The following is an 18,347-nucleotide window of genomic DNA, read 5'->3' on the forward strand; positions in this document are numbered from 1 at the left end:
AGGCAAACGAGCAAGTGGGTCTCCTGATGGTAAGAGATCACCACCGCCCATAGACACCTGCACCAGGGGGATTGCAGATGCGTTGCCAACCTAGAGGCCTAAGATGGGATACCTAAAGTGCCAGTAATTTCACCGGCTGTCTTACTCTCCACGCCGAAACACAACAGTGCAAGCACTGCTGCTTCACGGCAGGATTAGCGAGCAAGATGGTGGTAGCAATCCGGGCGGATCTTGCACAAGGTCCTACCACCTGCAACTTGTAGAAAATCTATGAAATAGAGTTGCGAGTAAGTTGTTCTTTTAAAAATATTTTTAGCGAAAGTTTTTTCGCTCAGTGTATGCTTTTTGTTGTCTGTCCTTTGGATGCCTGTCCTTACATTGTCATCCAAACTACATGTGTGCCAAGTTAGAAGTTGATGTTGCATATCACATAAATTAGCTGTTGAAGATTTCCGTCGTCCGGAGATAATACACTTACATTACATTACCTATATCATAATGCGTATAAAATTTTTGAAAGCAATTAAAATATATGCAATTAAATATACCTATATACAAGAACTAAATTTTTTCGTTTAAAGATATAGAGATTCCAATTCAAAATTGTTAACACCACGGTAACCATATTTGCACCAGACAAGAATGAGGTTGATAGTTATTGTTTTAAAAACAACATTCTTCTTGCTCTATGCTTTGACTTAAACATCAAATTTTTGACATATCGTGCTCACAAAATACTGTGTTGGTAAACTAATTCATAGCAATTTATCTGTTAATGTATTTTAGATTGTAATATTTTAAATGCGATGAAAGCATTTGAACACGGTACGTACTTACTTTTATATTTAAAATAAATTTGTGCCGTAAATTAATCAAAATTCTCTAATTATCTAAGTAACAAAAGTCGGGAAGTATCCCGTAAACTATATTTACTGTACTTTATTTAGCTTTACCTGTAGACCACAGTATAAATCTAATAAGCAATCGTCAAACAACGCGCCACATTCTACGTAACTTGTGTAAGCGCGCGCTATCCGTATCCAGTCACTACATACACAGGAGGGTTTCTATCTCACGCTAAAGGTACAAGTTATACTCAACTATATTCTACGACCAGATAGCCAACTGGTTAGAGAACCTGACTACGAAGCTTGAGGTCTCGAGTTCGATCCCCGGCCGGGCAGATATTTGTATGAATAAAACGAATGTTTGTTTTCGGGTCTTGGATGTTTAATATGTATTTAATTATAATATTTATCTATATAAGTATGTACATCCGTTGTCTAGTATCCATGTACAAGCTTTACTTATTTTGGAATTTCCCAAGATATTTATTATTTATATCTAGCAACAGCTATCAATGATTAAGACCTTTTGTAACATTATTTCAAGCAATAGTAGATTTTTTTTTTATTTTATTTATTAATAATATTATAATATTTCACCTATCACGGCACTACTGGTTTGTATGAATTTATATGAAGGCAACATGTCCTACGTATGTATTTAATATGAATCTTTACCTCGGTTCAGCAGCACGTCAGGGATATTTGTGGTGGCTGGGGTGGATTGATTCTACGCCACGATGCACAAGAGGTGCGCGAAGAGTTAATGCTAACATTTTTAAGAATTTATTGTATTACAAACATTACGATCCTATGATGATTTAAAAAAAGTATATAAATACATAGAGAGTTATAAGTACAATAAAGTTTATTATATTATTATAGAATAGAAACCAGAAGTGTCACGGAGTCAACTACCTACAAACCATACCATACTATGGTATGGTAGGTACAATGGTGTGGTGGTGGCTACCATAATCCTTGATTATGATGTTCGACGCGTAGTGGGTATATAGGTTGTAGTTATTAGGCTCGTCAGTACTGGTTTTAGAAATACTTCTAGTAATATACATTATACACGACCGACTGCGTGAGACAGAACAATACCGGTGAATACCCACCTGTATTATTTATTACATATGACCATTTCTTTCTCTCAAACGGTTTCAAATGAAGGTAGAAAGGGATATTGAATAATATTTTGATCTGATGCACGCTCGACAATACGGCCACTGGTTTCAAATTTAAGAGCAAACGGGTGCAGTTGCAAATGTACATAGATTCAGCACATTGTTTGTAGATTACTTACTGGTTTTACACTGTACCTAACTCTAGCTAGCGGGTAGTATCGCAGTTATGCGGGAAGTTGCAGTAACTTAATTGAACTCGGACTCCTCGTGGATGCTCTTAGGGTTTTCTTAATTTGTGTTCGCTGCAGAAACAGATGGTTGGAAGTGTTTGACCACTAATTGCCAGGAGCACGCTGTAATTCGCTTTATAATGTGGCCTTTACGGACCACTAATGTTTGTCTACTAATAGTAGTTCGTTTGAGAAAATTAAGTGGGTACTTGGTGATTTACTTTATTTGGGATTGGAGGTTGAGTTCGAAACGCGTCAATGTAGTGTGGTGGTGGTGATAGTTGGTTTTGTGTGATTTGCGTGTGTTCTTACTGTGTGGAGGAGGAGGAACTGCATGAACACACATTTCTTGCATAAACGTAGCTATCATAAGGTCGCGGGTGAGCAAAGTAATTGTTTGAGTTCTTTGAAATGGACCTCCGCAAAGTAGCGCGTTGATTCAATAAATAAAGGTATTTTATCTTAGCAATAGGCTGGCAACACGCATCTACAATTATTTTGTGCTACTGGTGTCCATAGGTTGTGGTGGCGACTTAATTATCATCAGGTGTCCCCATGCCATTTTTAAAATATTGACCCATTTGTTGAAATTTGTCGGATCAAGTTTTTCCATACATTGACTGCCGTGGTCGCCTAGTGGTTTGACCTATCGCCTCTCAAGCAGAGGGTCGTGGGTTCAAACCCCGGCTTGCACCTCTGAGTTTTTCGAAATTCATGTGCGGAATTACATTTGAAATTACATGTGACAAAAATATGCTAGCAACAATGCAGCCTTACCCGGCTCTAGAGTAAACTTGTTACGCTGTGGGACGGGCGCAGGCTGAAAATCAGCGCTGCAAGTTTCCTTTGCTCGCAGCTTATGCTGAGCCTGAGCCATTGCCACCTGCTTATGTTTTTTTTATTTGATTGTGTAACCTGTCTTATTTTCTGTGGCAATAAATGATTTTATTATTATTATTATTAAATTTACCACGAGCTTTGCGGTGAAGGAAAACATCGTGAGGAAACCTTCACAGACCTGCGAAGCAATTCAATGGTGCGTGTGAAGTTCCCAATCCGCACTGGGCCCGCGTGGGATCTATGGTCCAAGCCCTCTTGTTCTGAGAGGAGGCCTGTGCCTGGGCGTATATAGGCTGGGATGATACATTGACTTAACTATACATTTAAGTCGAACAATGTATGGAAAAAAGGGGTGACACTCTTTTCCGGCCCGGATAATACCGGGATGGAAATATCGACCTTGTTTTCGTGTACACGCCCATAGAAGCTCCTGTCAGTTTCTATGGGCGGGTACACAAAAAACAGGGCTGGTAAAACCTAAATTGAAAATACAAACTGAAATATAGATGCACAGAAAAAACAGAAAAATAAGACCATCACTGGGAATCGAACCCAGGTCCTCGGTAATCCGTACCGCGTGCTATACCGCAACACCACTGATGGTCAAAACCACCATGGTCAAAACCACCATCAGTGGTGTAGCGGTATAGCACGCGGTACGGATTACCGAGGACCTGGGTTCGATTCCCAGTGATGGTCTTATTTTTCTGTGCATCTATATTTCAGTTTGTATTTTCAATTTAGGTTTTACGGGATGACCGTAAAAGTAAAAATTTGGAATTGAAATAAAAAATACAAAAAGATTCCAAAAAACCAATCTTAACAGGGCTGGTATTTCCATGTCGGTGTTATCCGGGCCGGGAAAGAGTGTCACCAGAAAAAAGCAATTTTTTTCAGGCTATTTTCAAAAAATGGGTCAATGCATTATATTGTCCAGCACTCACTGGGCAGGAAACACTAATTTTGGATGACGATTTAAATTACACCCTGTGTACCTGTATATCTGCACCTGTGGTCAGAACATTCTATGTATTTTAGTATGTACCCATATTAGGTGCAAGCTTTGGTTGGTTTGGCACTAGGTCAATTGGTGTAGACGCACCATAATATTTCTCAGCATAGTTTGCCAAATCCTTATTATATTCGACCCGAAAATTTTTATGTTTAATTCCGACATGGTATATTACACGGCCAAGCCACTCTTGAACAATTAACAAAGGCCACAGTTTTATGTTTCGACCATTTGTCACCAAACCGAGTGCATACAAAATGAGTCCGCTGCCGGCCACAATGGCGGGCTCATGAATGATTCAGGTGGATGTTTAGCGTTCCGTAGGCAAATTGGCATGAATGAACCAGGTGCTGAAATTCGGGTATGCATTATTATTATTATTATTTTATTCGACTGGATGGCAAACGAGCAAGTGGGTCTCCTGATGGTAAGAGATCACCACCGCCCATAAACATCTGCAACACCAGTCTGGGTAATGCAGACGCGTTGCCAACCTAGAGGCCTAAGATGGGATACCTCACGTGCCAGTAATTTCAACGGCTGTCTTACTCTCCACGCTGAAACACAACAGTGCAAGCACTGTTGCTTCACGGCAGAATTAGCGAGCAAGATGGTGGTAGCAATCCGGGCGGACCTTGCACAAGGTCCTACTACCTAAATATAAATTATATAAATATTTTTAAATTTAAAAATATATATATTGGTTGAAATACATACAGTTGAAATACCAAAAAATTTAAAATATAATGGTTAAAGTAAAGCATGTTTTTCATATTGGTCGAAATACATACAATTAAAATGACTAAGTTCACAATGTTCAGAATCTATACAATCAGAATATATAATAGTTGAAAGAAATAACAATTAAAATTCCTGTAGTACGTTTTTCAAAATGGTCAAAATACATACGATAAAATGCCCATGTTTATCATCATCTCCACTCTATTTACGTTGTGTTTGCTTGTTACATTCTGAAAAATTAAGGACTATAAGACAATGTCTGTTGTTAAGAGACTATTCAGCGTAGACGAATTCACCTGACCCTCTTTGTTGAACGGCAAATAGTAAAGCAATACAGAAATTCGGCACATAGGGTTAATTATAAAGTAAAACAATACGCGACTTTATCGCTTCCGAGCGATATCTAGGCAACTTTTACAATTAAAAAAAAAACAAACGTTTATTCTGCAGCTAGGCCGCAAAGGGTTCTTTTACATGTCACTTTTTTATACTTACTACAACCTTTGATATAACAGTAAGAAGTATCATTTGAACTTGAGTACGGAATCTCTACTTCCATGAGGTTCGATTCGGACTTGACAGGTTTTTGTCGGTCTCAGAGAACTGAGCCTACGGGCACGAGCGTAACTCATTTGTTTCAATGCTCGCAAATAACTTGAGCCTCCTTTATACACCAAGTAAAGTAAAATAGCCATGCATATACTCGTAATACATTAAAATCGCGAACTAACTGCTAGTTTTGACTAAATATTGCGAGGACCACTACCAGTAAGTGTAGGTATGTTCTAGTTTGTTTCGAAATGGGAACTTGTAAAAACAAAAGTTTAAAAGAACACTAGATGTAAACTTACATAATGATCGTTTGATATAATATCTTTTTGACATGTAAAGTTACTATTATTTATTCTGTGGCAAAGTGCAGATTAAGTTAGGTTTATTTTACAACAATCCGTGAGAAAAAGGGTTTTGTCAGTCAGACGGACGGACAACAAAGTGATCCTATAGTGGTTTAATTTTTACGACCCTGAAAAAAACAGTTGAAATCTACATCTCTCCCCACTTTCCTGGTAATGTGATCTTATGGTGTGGATTTCAATTAAGTAGATAATAATTTTGCCGTGGGGCGGCGGCGCTAGAATGTTTTTCCGTTTTTCCCCCGTCTCCTCCATATGGGCGCCATAGAAATCGTCTGAGGAATAATACCAGAAAATGGGGAACATCGTCTACATGGCAACCTTTACTTCCTATACCTACTGCACTTGCTAACCCACTTCCCGAGCAGGGCGAGTCCCCCCCCCCCCAAGTGGGGGCCTATGTCCAACAATGGATCCTGCAGCTGATATGATGATGAATATAATTATAATATGTTATGATTGGTTGATTCTGTAAGGCTTTGCTTCATTTCTCTCGCTCCGTGGAAACGTAACCTTAGCGTCGTTGTTCTCAGACCCCACTAATATTATAAATGGGAAAGTTTAAAAGTGTGCACCGATTTATATGAAGTTCGGTGTACAGAAGTTTGAGTCCCGGGAAGGAAATTGGATCGTTTTTATCCCGGAAAATTGCATAGTTCCCGCGAGATAGCGATAACGAATTCGACGCGGACGGAGTCGCGGGTAACAGCTAGTACTTTACAATATGTATAGACATATCTAAACTTACCTAGTTCGTCTCTAAGGTCATCTCTGGAATTACTTACACACTTTTTTTTTTGATGTAAACTGCACTTTTCGAATATATTATTGCCTATTCTTTATCCCGGGCATGCCACGAGAGTTCAACTGAATAATTACGCACAGAGCTACATGAATAATTGATTGCATAAAAGGAGAATAAATTAAATATGAATGAGTGAATGCCAAAATCCCACTGTCATGACAATGTTCTTGTGGGTAAAAAAACAGTTTATTGCAGAGAGAGTCTATAATAAGCGTTAGTAAATTTTCACTTAAAAGCTATGTTAGTAATTACTTTACCTACTAATTAATTTACCTGCGAAAATGTTTCAGCGAAAATTATGTAGCAAATTATTATTAGCTCCCAAATTATGTATGCCATATTTTTATTTAGGCGAAATGTTATTTCCCAACTCAACGTCTGCCCTGATATCATTTCCCAAGTAATGATTTGATAAATTATTACTATGCAAATTATTAATTGGGATTTTTTTAGGATGTCATTTATGTTTTCGTCAAATGTACCAATTTATTGACATACCTTAAGCAAACAAGCAAGCACGCCATTATTTTTTTCCGTTTGTTTTGTTACAAAAAAATACATAACGTCAACGGCTAACTTAGCCTTCTGAACCTGACCTATCCAAGTCCCGTCTTGCTCGCTCGCTTCGCTCGCTCATGAGTGACAATAAATAAATGCAATGTATAAAATTGGACAAAGGTTATTCGATATTTGCCTAAGCCAATCATTTGCTACATAATTATTTGCCGCATGAAAGTGTGATGAAGTAAAATTTTGCAATATAAAATGGTGCGAAATAAAGTTCCAATGCCAACGATCGGTTTACCAAAAGAAACTGCGGCGATAGGTTGGTTGCTAAGTGAAATTTGGCTAAACATACAACCTTGGCCAAAAGCATCCAAATTGTATATAACATTTAAACATTATTAGTAAATACACATAAGTAGTTTTATACACAATAAATGGCATGCTGGTTTGCTGGTTCGCAATAAAACAAAAACTGTAATAAAAAAAAATAAACCCTTTTTTTTAAATCGGTTCTGGTTTGCTTGCATCGAACTTGAACACATAAGCCAGTAAAATATAATCGTTTTTGCTGCTTGCAAAAAAATATAAAAGAGAACTTACTTTGTTGTGTATATTCACCAATGGCATTTGTACGCGTAAGTTCTCTTTTTTTTGGGCATATTAAATAGATAATTAATTTTTAATAATAAGGTTAATATTTTTTATAGGGTGCTAATACTTTTGGCCAAGGCTGTATTTCGCCGAAAAGGCAGTACACCGTTGTGTGCGTGACCTGAACTCTAGTGGTACTAGCTATACCCGCGGGACGCAAAGAATTTACAGGTAATTAATGGCTATAACAAAATAAACACGTATTAAAAATGCATCCATGGAATAAGTAAATCATACTTTTAATTAATGACCCAAGAGACATTGCGATGGCAACGAGCTGCACTTAAAAGTGGGTCATGGCTCATGAGTTCATGACAATGTCTTCTGGGTCACTCATTAAAAGTATGATTTTATAACGTACATATCCACCAAAAACTGCTAGAGCTTGTGTCTGTCCATAGTATAAGGGAAGTTAAAACTGTTTTCTTTTCTTTCAGGCCCCCTGTTCATGCTTTTAACACGACTTGCACAAACGGTTTAACTGCAAATAAAGAAACAAGATAATTTACTACTTAAGCGACTTTTGAAGACCCATGTTAGAGCCTTCGTGCTGGCATGTGCTACATTTGCAGCTGCTTCGGTTGGGTACTAGATTTCTTTCAAAGGTAAATGAATCCGAAGATATTAATCCTAATTATTATATACTAGAGTTTACCCGCGGCTTCGCACGCGTAAACTATCTGGTAGTAGTTACAGTTGAAATTCCAGGATTTTACAAAATTCCTGTGGGAAATCCCAAAATTTATATCGTAATCTTCATTGGGGTGTTGTGTTAAGATCCCGTGGGAATATTGGAATAAAAGTAGCCTATGTGTTATTTCAGACATCCAGCTATCTACTTAAGACATTTTATACATAGGTACATACCTACCGACCAAAACTTTTCGTTGATCACCGGTTGTGGCACATCACTAAATTATGAGATGTAAAAAAACAGGTACCTAACACATGAAACGTCAACGTTAAGTAACATAGTATAGCAAGCGCGTTGGCGAGCGTACTATAGGATGTAAGGTTGTCAAGAAGACGCTGCTGTCCATGTTCTGGTATTATATTTCGGTCGGTTTCTACGGCGCCCACGGAAAGAGTGGGAGGACATCTTTCTAACGCCGGCGCTTCACGACTTCTCAACTAGAACTCATTTGTCAGACCACATTTTTGTTTTCAGGGGGATAACATTTCTTCTGACCTGCTGGTTGGGATGCATAATATGCTTAGGCATGGTGATCGCCTGCGGCGCCGGGGTAGCGTACGGCTACAACTACTGCATGGCGGAGTGGCTCACCTTTGGCAGTCAGTACCATTTTTTTATTTACTATCTTTTCCAAATTCCATACCAACATAGGCCGGAATTTTCGGGGCACTTTTGAGCTGTCATAATGACTTCTCACTTATCAACTTCCGATTTACATATATCTGTCGGCGGCCGATAGTAAAATCCGCCGGATCACGAAATTCCTAGGCATATCATGAAATGGCGCATTTCATGAATTGGCTAAGGGACATCCACCATATCGTTCAAAACTCACCGTTTAACGATTTCCCTAGTGACGTTTAGGCAGATCATGAAATTCCTGGCATATCATGAAACGCCGCCATATCGTTTCTGGCACTTCGCCGGCCGCTGCCGTGGAACGCTTGCGTCGCTCGCTCGGCTCGTGCGTTGTGGTTACAATTCATACGCACCACCGCGTCCACTGATTCGCATCGTATCAGCGTCCACTGATTCGCAACGTATGCTTCGGACGTATCGCATCAAACGGACTGTAGTATTATTTGTGTAGAGTCTTACAAGTGCGTCCACTGACCCGCACCGTAGGTACGGATCGCACATTTCTATACAAATAAATGTTTTCTTTCCTTCTTTCAAAGCAACGAATCCGATACGTCCGAAGCGTACGATGCGGATCAATGGACGTTTACCTTTACTCTCAGTTTCAGAACCAACAGTTTACATAAATGGATGTTTATTCGCAGAGTCGGATGTGACTGTATACATGCGTCGCGGCCAATTTGGAAAGAACCCATTATCGGGAGGGGACACAGCGCCGGACACATCTGGTGGTTCCGCTCATGCATCGCTGCGTCGTCAGAACGACGGCTTTGAAGGAGACGGTAAGGATTATGGATTAACTATTATTTACCTGCGGCTTTGCTCGCGTAAATAAATACAGAAGTTGAATTAAAATTTTGGGATTTTACAAAATTCCCGTGGGAATATCGAGATAAAAAGTAGCGTAGGTATGTATTATTCCAGATGTTCAAGTTCATCGAAATCTGTGCAGCATTCTAGATTGAAGAAGTAAAAAACAAAAATTCCCGTGGGAATTCTCAAAAACTACATCGCACACACGCACGCACGCACGCCGTCACGAACGCAGGCACGCACGCGATTTTACATACTAATAGACATTTTAGACAATGGACAATTTACATAACTATGGACATGTGCTTTTTATTTATTTATTTAAAATATTACATTAATTCCAGTATTAACTGTTGCCACAACAGGAGATTAAGGTCACATACTGGATTTAACATCGGTACCGTTTTTAGTATAAAAAGTAAACCTTAAATAGTTACACCTTGCATATATGTATAACTATATAACTGACTACGTCACACCATAATTTATTTGCTACGTGTTGTTACTTATTTTATAAAAGTATTTTTCAATAAAAAAACGGCGGGATGGTTAAGTACACTGAAATAGCCAACTCGTAAGTCATAGCTCAAGGTAGAAAGTTAAAAAGAATAACTTACGAACGTTCGAACTCCTTTTTAGAACTCATCCGGTTGAGATGGGGACGTCGATCCTTTTATTGTAAGCAAAAACCTTTTGCCCTTTTATATGTAGAAAAATACGACGAGTGTATATGTGTGTGTGTGTGCGTCTAGCTGGCGTACTAACAAATAACTTTCCTAAGACTTCCCACATTGACGTTGAATATAAATGGTTAATCTTTGAATTCAAACTACCATGAGACGCAGACACAATTATAAATTAATAAGGATAAACGGGTTAATAACCGAGCTATGCCCGACATGTTTCGAACCAATTCTTTGGACCGGTTTGAACCGGTTTCTTGTCAAGGAAAACTCGAACGGAAAGCCACGTTATTGGGTTCACGTTTGACTTTTTTTATATGATAGGGCAAACGAGCAGGTGAATCACCTGATGGAAAACAATCCACGAGCCAACAGAAGTGGGCTTATAGTCGTCTACCTCAATCACTCCTGCTGGCTTGTGCCGAGGCACCGGCTTCGTACTGGTAGAAAATTATTTTCATGGTTTTTTGTAGTCGGTTAAATTTTGGGTTATAATTGTTTTTTTTTTTCACTTTTTAGTGTAAATAATCTAAGATACAATAGTTTAATGTCAACTCCTCGTCACCTTTTACGAATGATTGCTTTTTCCAATGCAGAGACGTTCATTATTTAGAAGTCCTGGTGCTTCACCTCACCGCCCATTTCATTTTACCATACCCATTACGATGAGCATAAATTGCTTAGCAACTGTGTTAAAGTAATTGAAACTCAACCCGTGAAGTGCCTATTTGTTATTTAAGTGGTAGCTCCGTTGGGCGAACGTGGTCTTCATCATCAGTTCCACTTCAGTAAATAATTATTTTCAAGAGCAATATGCACGAGCTACTATGGAATATATCCAAATTACTGTAGGTGTCCCTACAATATTTGAAGAGTTCCCTCGATTTCCTTAGGATCCAATCATCAGATCCTGATTTGGTGCTTATGGGACCTAATTGAATCTATTCCTAACCACTGTTCCTAACGATAAAAAAATTCAAATCATTTCATAAATGTCGGAGTTCTGAGGTAACAAACATAAACAAATAATACAACCGAATTACCTCCTCCTTTTTTTTTGAAGTCGGTTAAAATGTGAAATTGTGGGAAAACTGAGTAAAATTTTGTAAATCTTTTTTCTTTACTAAACTGAGGCTGACAACGTCATAATATATATTAATATACAGGTACTTTTTGATTTCAAAATATGCAAATCTCATGTCAATGTGATCCGCACGTGCAATGCTGTAAGTTTCTGTAAGTGGCCGAAAGGTTCAGTTATTTTTAGGCTGAAACCGAATCTTCAGCATATCATGATTATACCGAAACAGGCCGAAATCCAAACCGAAACTTTGATCGAACACTAGTTAATAAACCGCATCTGCTCTTAAACTTTTCCTAACTCGTACTAAATTAGGTCTAGTTAAGTAACAAATTACCGATACGCGTAAGCGTCTGTAGGTCAGTAGACAAAATGTGACGGAGTAGAATTTTTTGTATGGGACATAGTGGCATTTCTAATTTTTCTCTAGTTTAATATAATCTAGTTACACGAAAAAAGACAAAAAAGGGGACCAAGTTTTAATACATGATAATTAGCAAGTCAAAATTAAAATGCAGCAAGTTTCCAACGTTATAAACTTCGTAGCGTAGGGTCTATTTGTGATTCGCATATTTCATAGTCTACTCCGAAATTTTGATATAACAAAAAGAACTGGAAGAGAAAACCTTTGTTATGTAGATAAATGATAATCCATTCATAAACTCACACTTGCCGACTGTATTGTCATCTAGAACAACCGACCCTACAACATGTATTCGAAAGGATTTCAAATATGTACTTAGCTTTAAAAACTTCTCTTTTTTTATTATTTTTGGTAAAACAAATAGTATTGGAAATATAGATGAGGTACACCATTTATTACGCCGTTCCAACCAATTTCAATCGTAGGTACCTATCATAACTCGTGATAGTTGCGATAGATGGCATCAAAGACCACTATTGATTTATGCAAGCGATCACGATTTTCGGATGGTTCGTCGGATTCTCCGGTATGGTCTAGCTAGATTTTAAGCACGAGTAGGTACTGTTCGAATCCCGTCCGCAGCACCCTAAAATATTATATCCCTGGTCAAAATGTATGTAAATGTTTTATGTAATATAACGCAATTTTCGGAGGCGGAACTTTTTTATCGTATAATCTACAGATTGGTTTAGGTTTATTTTAGAATCAATCGATCCCGCGTAGCATTTCTGAGTAAAATGTATTCTATAAAAAATTAGTCGAAATATTTCGACCATTGTCCATTGAGCTTATAGCAAATAAAGTAGGTAGATCCTAAATTTTCATCATTTTATGATATTAGAAGCCGTGGTGGCCTAGTGGTTTGACCTATCGCCTCTCAAGCAGAGGGTCCTGGGTTCAAACCCCGGCTCGCACCTCTGAGTTTTTCGAAATTCATGTGCGGAGTTACATTTGAAATTTACCACGAGCTTTGAGGTGACGGAAAACATCGTGAGGAAACCTGCACAAACCTGCGAAGCAATTCAATGGTGTGTGTGAAGTTCCCAATCCGCACTGGGCCCGCGTGGGAACTATGGCCCAAGCCCTCTTGTTCTGAGAAGAGGCCTGTGCCCAGCAGTGGGACGTGTATAGGCTGGGATGATGATGATGATGATATTAGAAAGAGGTGATTTCAAAAATTGGTCCTGAAGCTTTAACTGTCCTTGCATCATAATTCTATCCTCTATCATATTGAATGTATCCCACTCGACCTTTCAGACTACCAACTGTTCGGCTGCTTTTCCACAATGTACTAAGGCTGCGTTACTAATTGTCATCCGTCAATTAGATACCGCATACATCAAAACGGAGAGCTGTAGAATTAGCCACATGAAATCTATGTGACATCATCATATTACAAGGAGTGGGGCGAGACCTGATTTCAGGACCGGATTTAGGAGAGGGCATCCGAGAATAAACCCCGGTTCCTCCACAAAGCCCCACAAATATCCAATATAGGAGGGTCAACAACTATTTCATTTTTTTAGAATACTTTACTCTTTGTATACATACTCTGTGTATACACACTATGTACAAGTAATATAGTAACGTGAGTACAAAACGATTCACATGAGGTGGCACGAATGGATTATGTGAGTAAATAAAAATATCTGTGTATACTATTTGAATAAACTTCACACAAATATGTAAATGACATGCATCAGTCTTCTTCTTCTTTACAGTGTCGCTCTTGCTCTTGACAGAGCGGTCGTGGTCACGTTGAGGCGTCCGCGTCGGTGGTAGAGGCGGACACAGCTCTCCTTCTGTTGGCAGACTGTCTGGCACAGTCAGATACGCCATTTCCTACAGCGGCCTTCACTTGATCAGTCCAGCGCATAGGTGATTTGCCGCGCGACCTGGTTCACCCCTCCAGCACCACATCTCTAGAGCATCCACTTTACTCCTTTAATTCGCGCATTGTCCAAGTCTCTGCCGCGTAAAGAAAAATGGGGAATATCGGTGTTAGCACGAGCCTGACTTTGGTGGCTTTGTTAATGTTGCGATTCCTCCACACTTTCCTTAACTTCTCCATTGCAGTTCTGGTAATGGCCAAACGTTGTTTCACATAATCCACGCAGCCGCCGGCGTGTTTAAAATCAAAGCCCCAAGATATGTATATGTAAGTCTGAACCACGTCGCAGTTCGCAATCTGTGTGATTTCAGGCGAATTATCATTGACGTGATCCACGATCATAACCTTGGTCTTGGAACGGTTTATCCTCAATCCAAACGTAAGGCTTACGTGCTCCATTTTGAGAAGTAATTCCTCCATAAGCTCAGCACTACTCGCAAACAAGGTTGTGTCATCTGCGTATCGCAAGTTCGCAATCTTATATCCGCCAATCGCCACACCATCAGTCCAATTCTCAAGCGTAATTCGCATCAAAAGTTCGGTGTAGATATTAAAAAGTAAAGGTGATATTATGCATCCCTGTCGCACGCCTGCACTGGGATGAAAGCTATCCGAGATGAGGTCATCTATCCGCACTGAAGCTGTACCTCCCTCGTAGACCTCCCTGAGCAGGTGCACGAGGTGTTGTGTTGTGCCCATGTCCAGTAGTGTTTTCCACAACGTTGGCCACTTCACCGAGTCGAACGCTTTGTAAGTGAAAACTCTCTTCTAGTTAAATAAAACTGCATACATACATTAACATGGCATTATTATTTTTCAAGTAAGAATTACAAAATGAACCTCGTCTTTCTTCAACTCCCGCCAAGGGAGCTCTGCCTTGACAGTTCTCTCATTTAGTTAATATAAGCAAGTTATTTAAACAAATATTCAATTAATTATTTTTATAATAATATCAACGATGTGTAAATTAAAGAAATATTAAATTAACTTCATTCCTTTTACATTATTGTCAAAATAACCAGTATTTCATTTATTAACTTTATTGTGAGAAAAATATTGGAACGTATGAACATAAATTCATGACATACTGGTTTACAAAGGTTACTTAAAACTACTGAGTATTCTATATAATCTAACATAAGAGATAACGCGTTGCCAACCTAGAGGCCTAAGATGGGATACCTCACGTGTCAGTAATTTCACCGGCTGTCTTACTATCCACGCCGAAACACCAGTTCAAGCACTGCAGGATTAGCGAACAAGATGGTGGTAGCAATCCGGGCGGACCTTGCACAAGGTCCTACCACCTGCAAAAAATTTATATACGTTTCAATGTGGACGGTTAGACGGCAGACTAGCGTTTTTTGCGTGACCGTTTCGCCATTCGCACCTATATACACGCGCACTTACTCGTGCTTTCATGAAAGATATTATACGCGCCTGTAAAACGCTAGTCTAGTCTGATAGGACATGTTACCGCTCGCGTCAACGCTCGAAGAAAATACAACCGCACCTGGGTGGGCTACTACGAAATTCGAAAATCGACGTTCGTATCGTACCGTCTCACTCTCTCTCGTACTAAATAATATTAGCGTCAGCGGGACGGCAAGACACGAAGTTCGAATTTTGCACTTCGTAGTATAGGGCCTGTACGCGTATACACGCGCTTCCAAAAACGTAAAACGCTATTCTTTACAGACAATTCAGCGGTGAATGGGACCGCCGAGGCCAACCAGAACGTGCTACGGAGCAGGCCCAAGCCGCTGGGCAGGTCGTGGAGCAAAGCCAAAGACACACAGCAATACGCCGAAAAACTAACCAAGTACGCCGACCAGCCCGGGGCGTACGAACAAGACATACAAGCCGAGATGCCAACGCCCGGGGCTGTAAGTTACCTCTCATTATTTTTTATGTATTTGTTTAATTATGTTTGTGCCAATTAGCTTTACAATTTTGGCCATAGAGGGTGGAAACTTGAGATGGGGCAGCAAGGTCAGCTACTAGAGCTCTTGCTGCTACGCGAAAATGCTCGTAGGAGACATTTACTAACTTTTTGAGTGATGACAATCGACATTCACAGATTTTTGATAAAATGTACAGTCAGCGAGAAATCGACAGATTTGACTTTTTTTATGCCAATGGGTCCCATTTCTATCAAGGATTAAAACACTCTTTGATACCAACTAAGGTTAGAGTACTAGAACACCCACAAATCATAGAAAACTTTTTCCATACAGTTTGTAGGGTACTAATTTACAAAGTGAAACTTTCGCATGTTGTTTTTTTACGAATATGAATCCTTTATGTTTAAAGAAAATTAAACAGTATGTAGAGAACTAAAAACCGAACATTTTAACTATTGTTAGTGTCTTAACCCAGTTGCTGCCCCATGTCAACTTTCCACCCTGTATAGTACGGACAGATGGGGACCGAAAAGTTCTCGAATAGAAACTGCGGATCGGCAAGCACGGCGTACGGATGACCTGGTTAAAGCTTCGGGTTCACGGTGGCTGCAGGCCGCTTCCAACCGATGCAACTCGGCCTATGTTCTACATTGGACGTCCTATGGCTAATATGATGATGATGTTCCATACCCTAAGGGTCAAAACAGAACCCTATTTCTGTCAATCACGTGCCCATCCGTCTGTCGGTCTATCACACAGATTTTACAGCCAATATGTGGTTTAAGCTACAGTCTTCAAATTGTCTCCTTATAAGTATCTTGTTGACCCAAAGCCATAGGTAAAAATTATTAAAAAAATATTTTAAAATCCGTAAAGATGAAGGAATTACGAAAATAATTGAATTTCAATGAAAAAATCTGATTGTCCAGACTTATCTGAGCTGACATTTACGACTGGTCAATTAGTTGTTATTTTCATTCTCCTTCTCGTTTAAAAGATACACTCAAGTTTTATAAGCGTAATATTTTCCTACACATTTTCTAACTCTACAGGGGTACTACCTTCTCACTTCACCACCGAAACGGCGTATAACCGCATCACCTCCTCCATTTATCCAAACGACAGTGTGGAAGTCGGGATCTTCAGAAATCATAATGAGGAAATTCGAGCCCGTGGATACAGACGCCAGCAGCACTCCCAGCCACCTTCGGCCTCTGGAAGGTGTGAGGGAGCACGACGAGTTCTTCTACAGAGTATCCAATGTGCCAGAGAGATCGACGTACGAAGACGACTACAGGGCCACCGTGCCCCAACCTGAACTAAGCGCTATCGCTGATCGGAAACAGGCTCCGTGAGTTTTTATCCGGTTTCAAAAAAGGTGATTATCAATGAAGGTTTTTTGACAGGTGAAATATCGCTAAAGCGAAGCCAACGATACTTCATCTTTATCTGATACGTCATTAATAGTATACTTCTGTCCTTTTTGTCTCATCACATAATAAAATTTATCTCGTTTCGTTGGCTTTGATTTAGATGGCGGTCGTATCGAGAGATCCGTTCGTCTTGCTTGCGATTGGCTCATTTAATTATTTAGCTAATCACCAGAGATCGGAATTTACACGGCATTTTTGATCTGTCATAGTGACTTCTCACTTATCGAATCTACCTAAATGATATCGATAATTTTCACTCATATTAAATGATACTCTTATTGTAACGGATAACTCACGTCTTAAATCGAGTTTAGCTTGACATGTTTCGGGCTATTTCGTAGCCCTTCTTCTTAGGAGCACGCGACACGCGCACTGCGCGCCACCGCTCTTCGTCGCCGCCGAGTCGCGTGCTCCTGAGAAGAAGGGCTACGAAATAACCCGAAACATGTCGAGCTAATCTAGATTTAAGACGTGAGTTATCCGTCACAATATCATTTAATATGATACGATAATGATTATTATCGTGAAATAATAATCTTAATATCTTTTATAAAGACACTAATGGAACACTTATTAGCACTACAACAGACTTTAAATATGAAATTGAATTATTAAATTAGAAATTCTTAACTATTCATTGTTCACATTTTCGACTGCTCAAAAGATAAAAAAGGAAGGAAAGAAAGGAAGGGATCGTTCTTCAAAGAGAAAACCGTCTATTGTTGACCTCTACTTTTAATCTTTTTGAACATGTTGGGTATCGTATCGATATATCGATATTGAATATCGGAAGTCGATAAGTGAGAAGTCACTATGACAGATCAAAAATGCCGCGAAAATTCCGATCTCTGCTAATCACGAACGTGACGCAAATATAGACCTCACGATACAAGTGCCAAGTGGTCTGTCACAAAACCCTCATTGTTTTCATTCAGTGGATAATTTCGCTGCTTTTTAAACATTTTACATTAGTAACTAAGTAGGTATTAATTTAAGTCATGATAGTGTGTCATCGAAATTTATAATGGGAGATCTTTCAGAAAAACCTTTACAAGGACAGAACTGGAGAGACTACGTTTTTTGACGCCTTTAGGAAGGGTAGTATTGAAA

At 39.2% G+C, this 18,347-nt stretch overlaps 1 protein-coding gene across 1 annotated transcript; it reads left to right on the forward strand.

The window, feature by feature from the left end:
- Nucleotides 1-729: 729 nt before the first annotated feature.
- LOC141437225 (uncharacterized) lies at nucleotides 730-17,159 on the forward strand. The gene is made up of 7 exons (XM_074100480.1): nucleotides 730-825; nucleotides 7,732-7,846; nucleotides 8,113-8,280; nucleotides 8,844-8,968; nucleotides 9,653-9,790; nucleotides 15,599-15,786; nucleotides 16,857-17,159. Exons 3-7 carry the CDS (start codon nucleotides 8,231-8,233, stop codon nucleotides 17,157-17,159), a joined length of 804 nt encoding a protein of 267 aa, XP_073956581.1. The 5' UTR covers nucleotides 730-825; nucleotides 7,732-7,846; nucleotides 8,113-8,230.
- The last annotated feature ends 1,188 nt before the right edge of the window (nucleotides 17,160-18,347 follow it).

The sequence above is a fragment of the Choristoneura fumiferana genome, chromosome 17 (assembly GCF_025370935.1).
Source record: "Choristoneura fumiferana chromosome 17, NRCan_CFum_1, whole genome shotgun sequence".
Lineage (NCBI taxonomy): Eukaryota > Metazoa > Arthropoda > Insecta > Lepidoptera > Tortricidae > Choristoneura > Choristoneura fumiferana.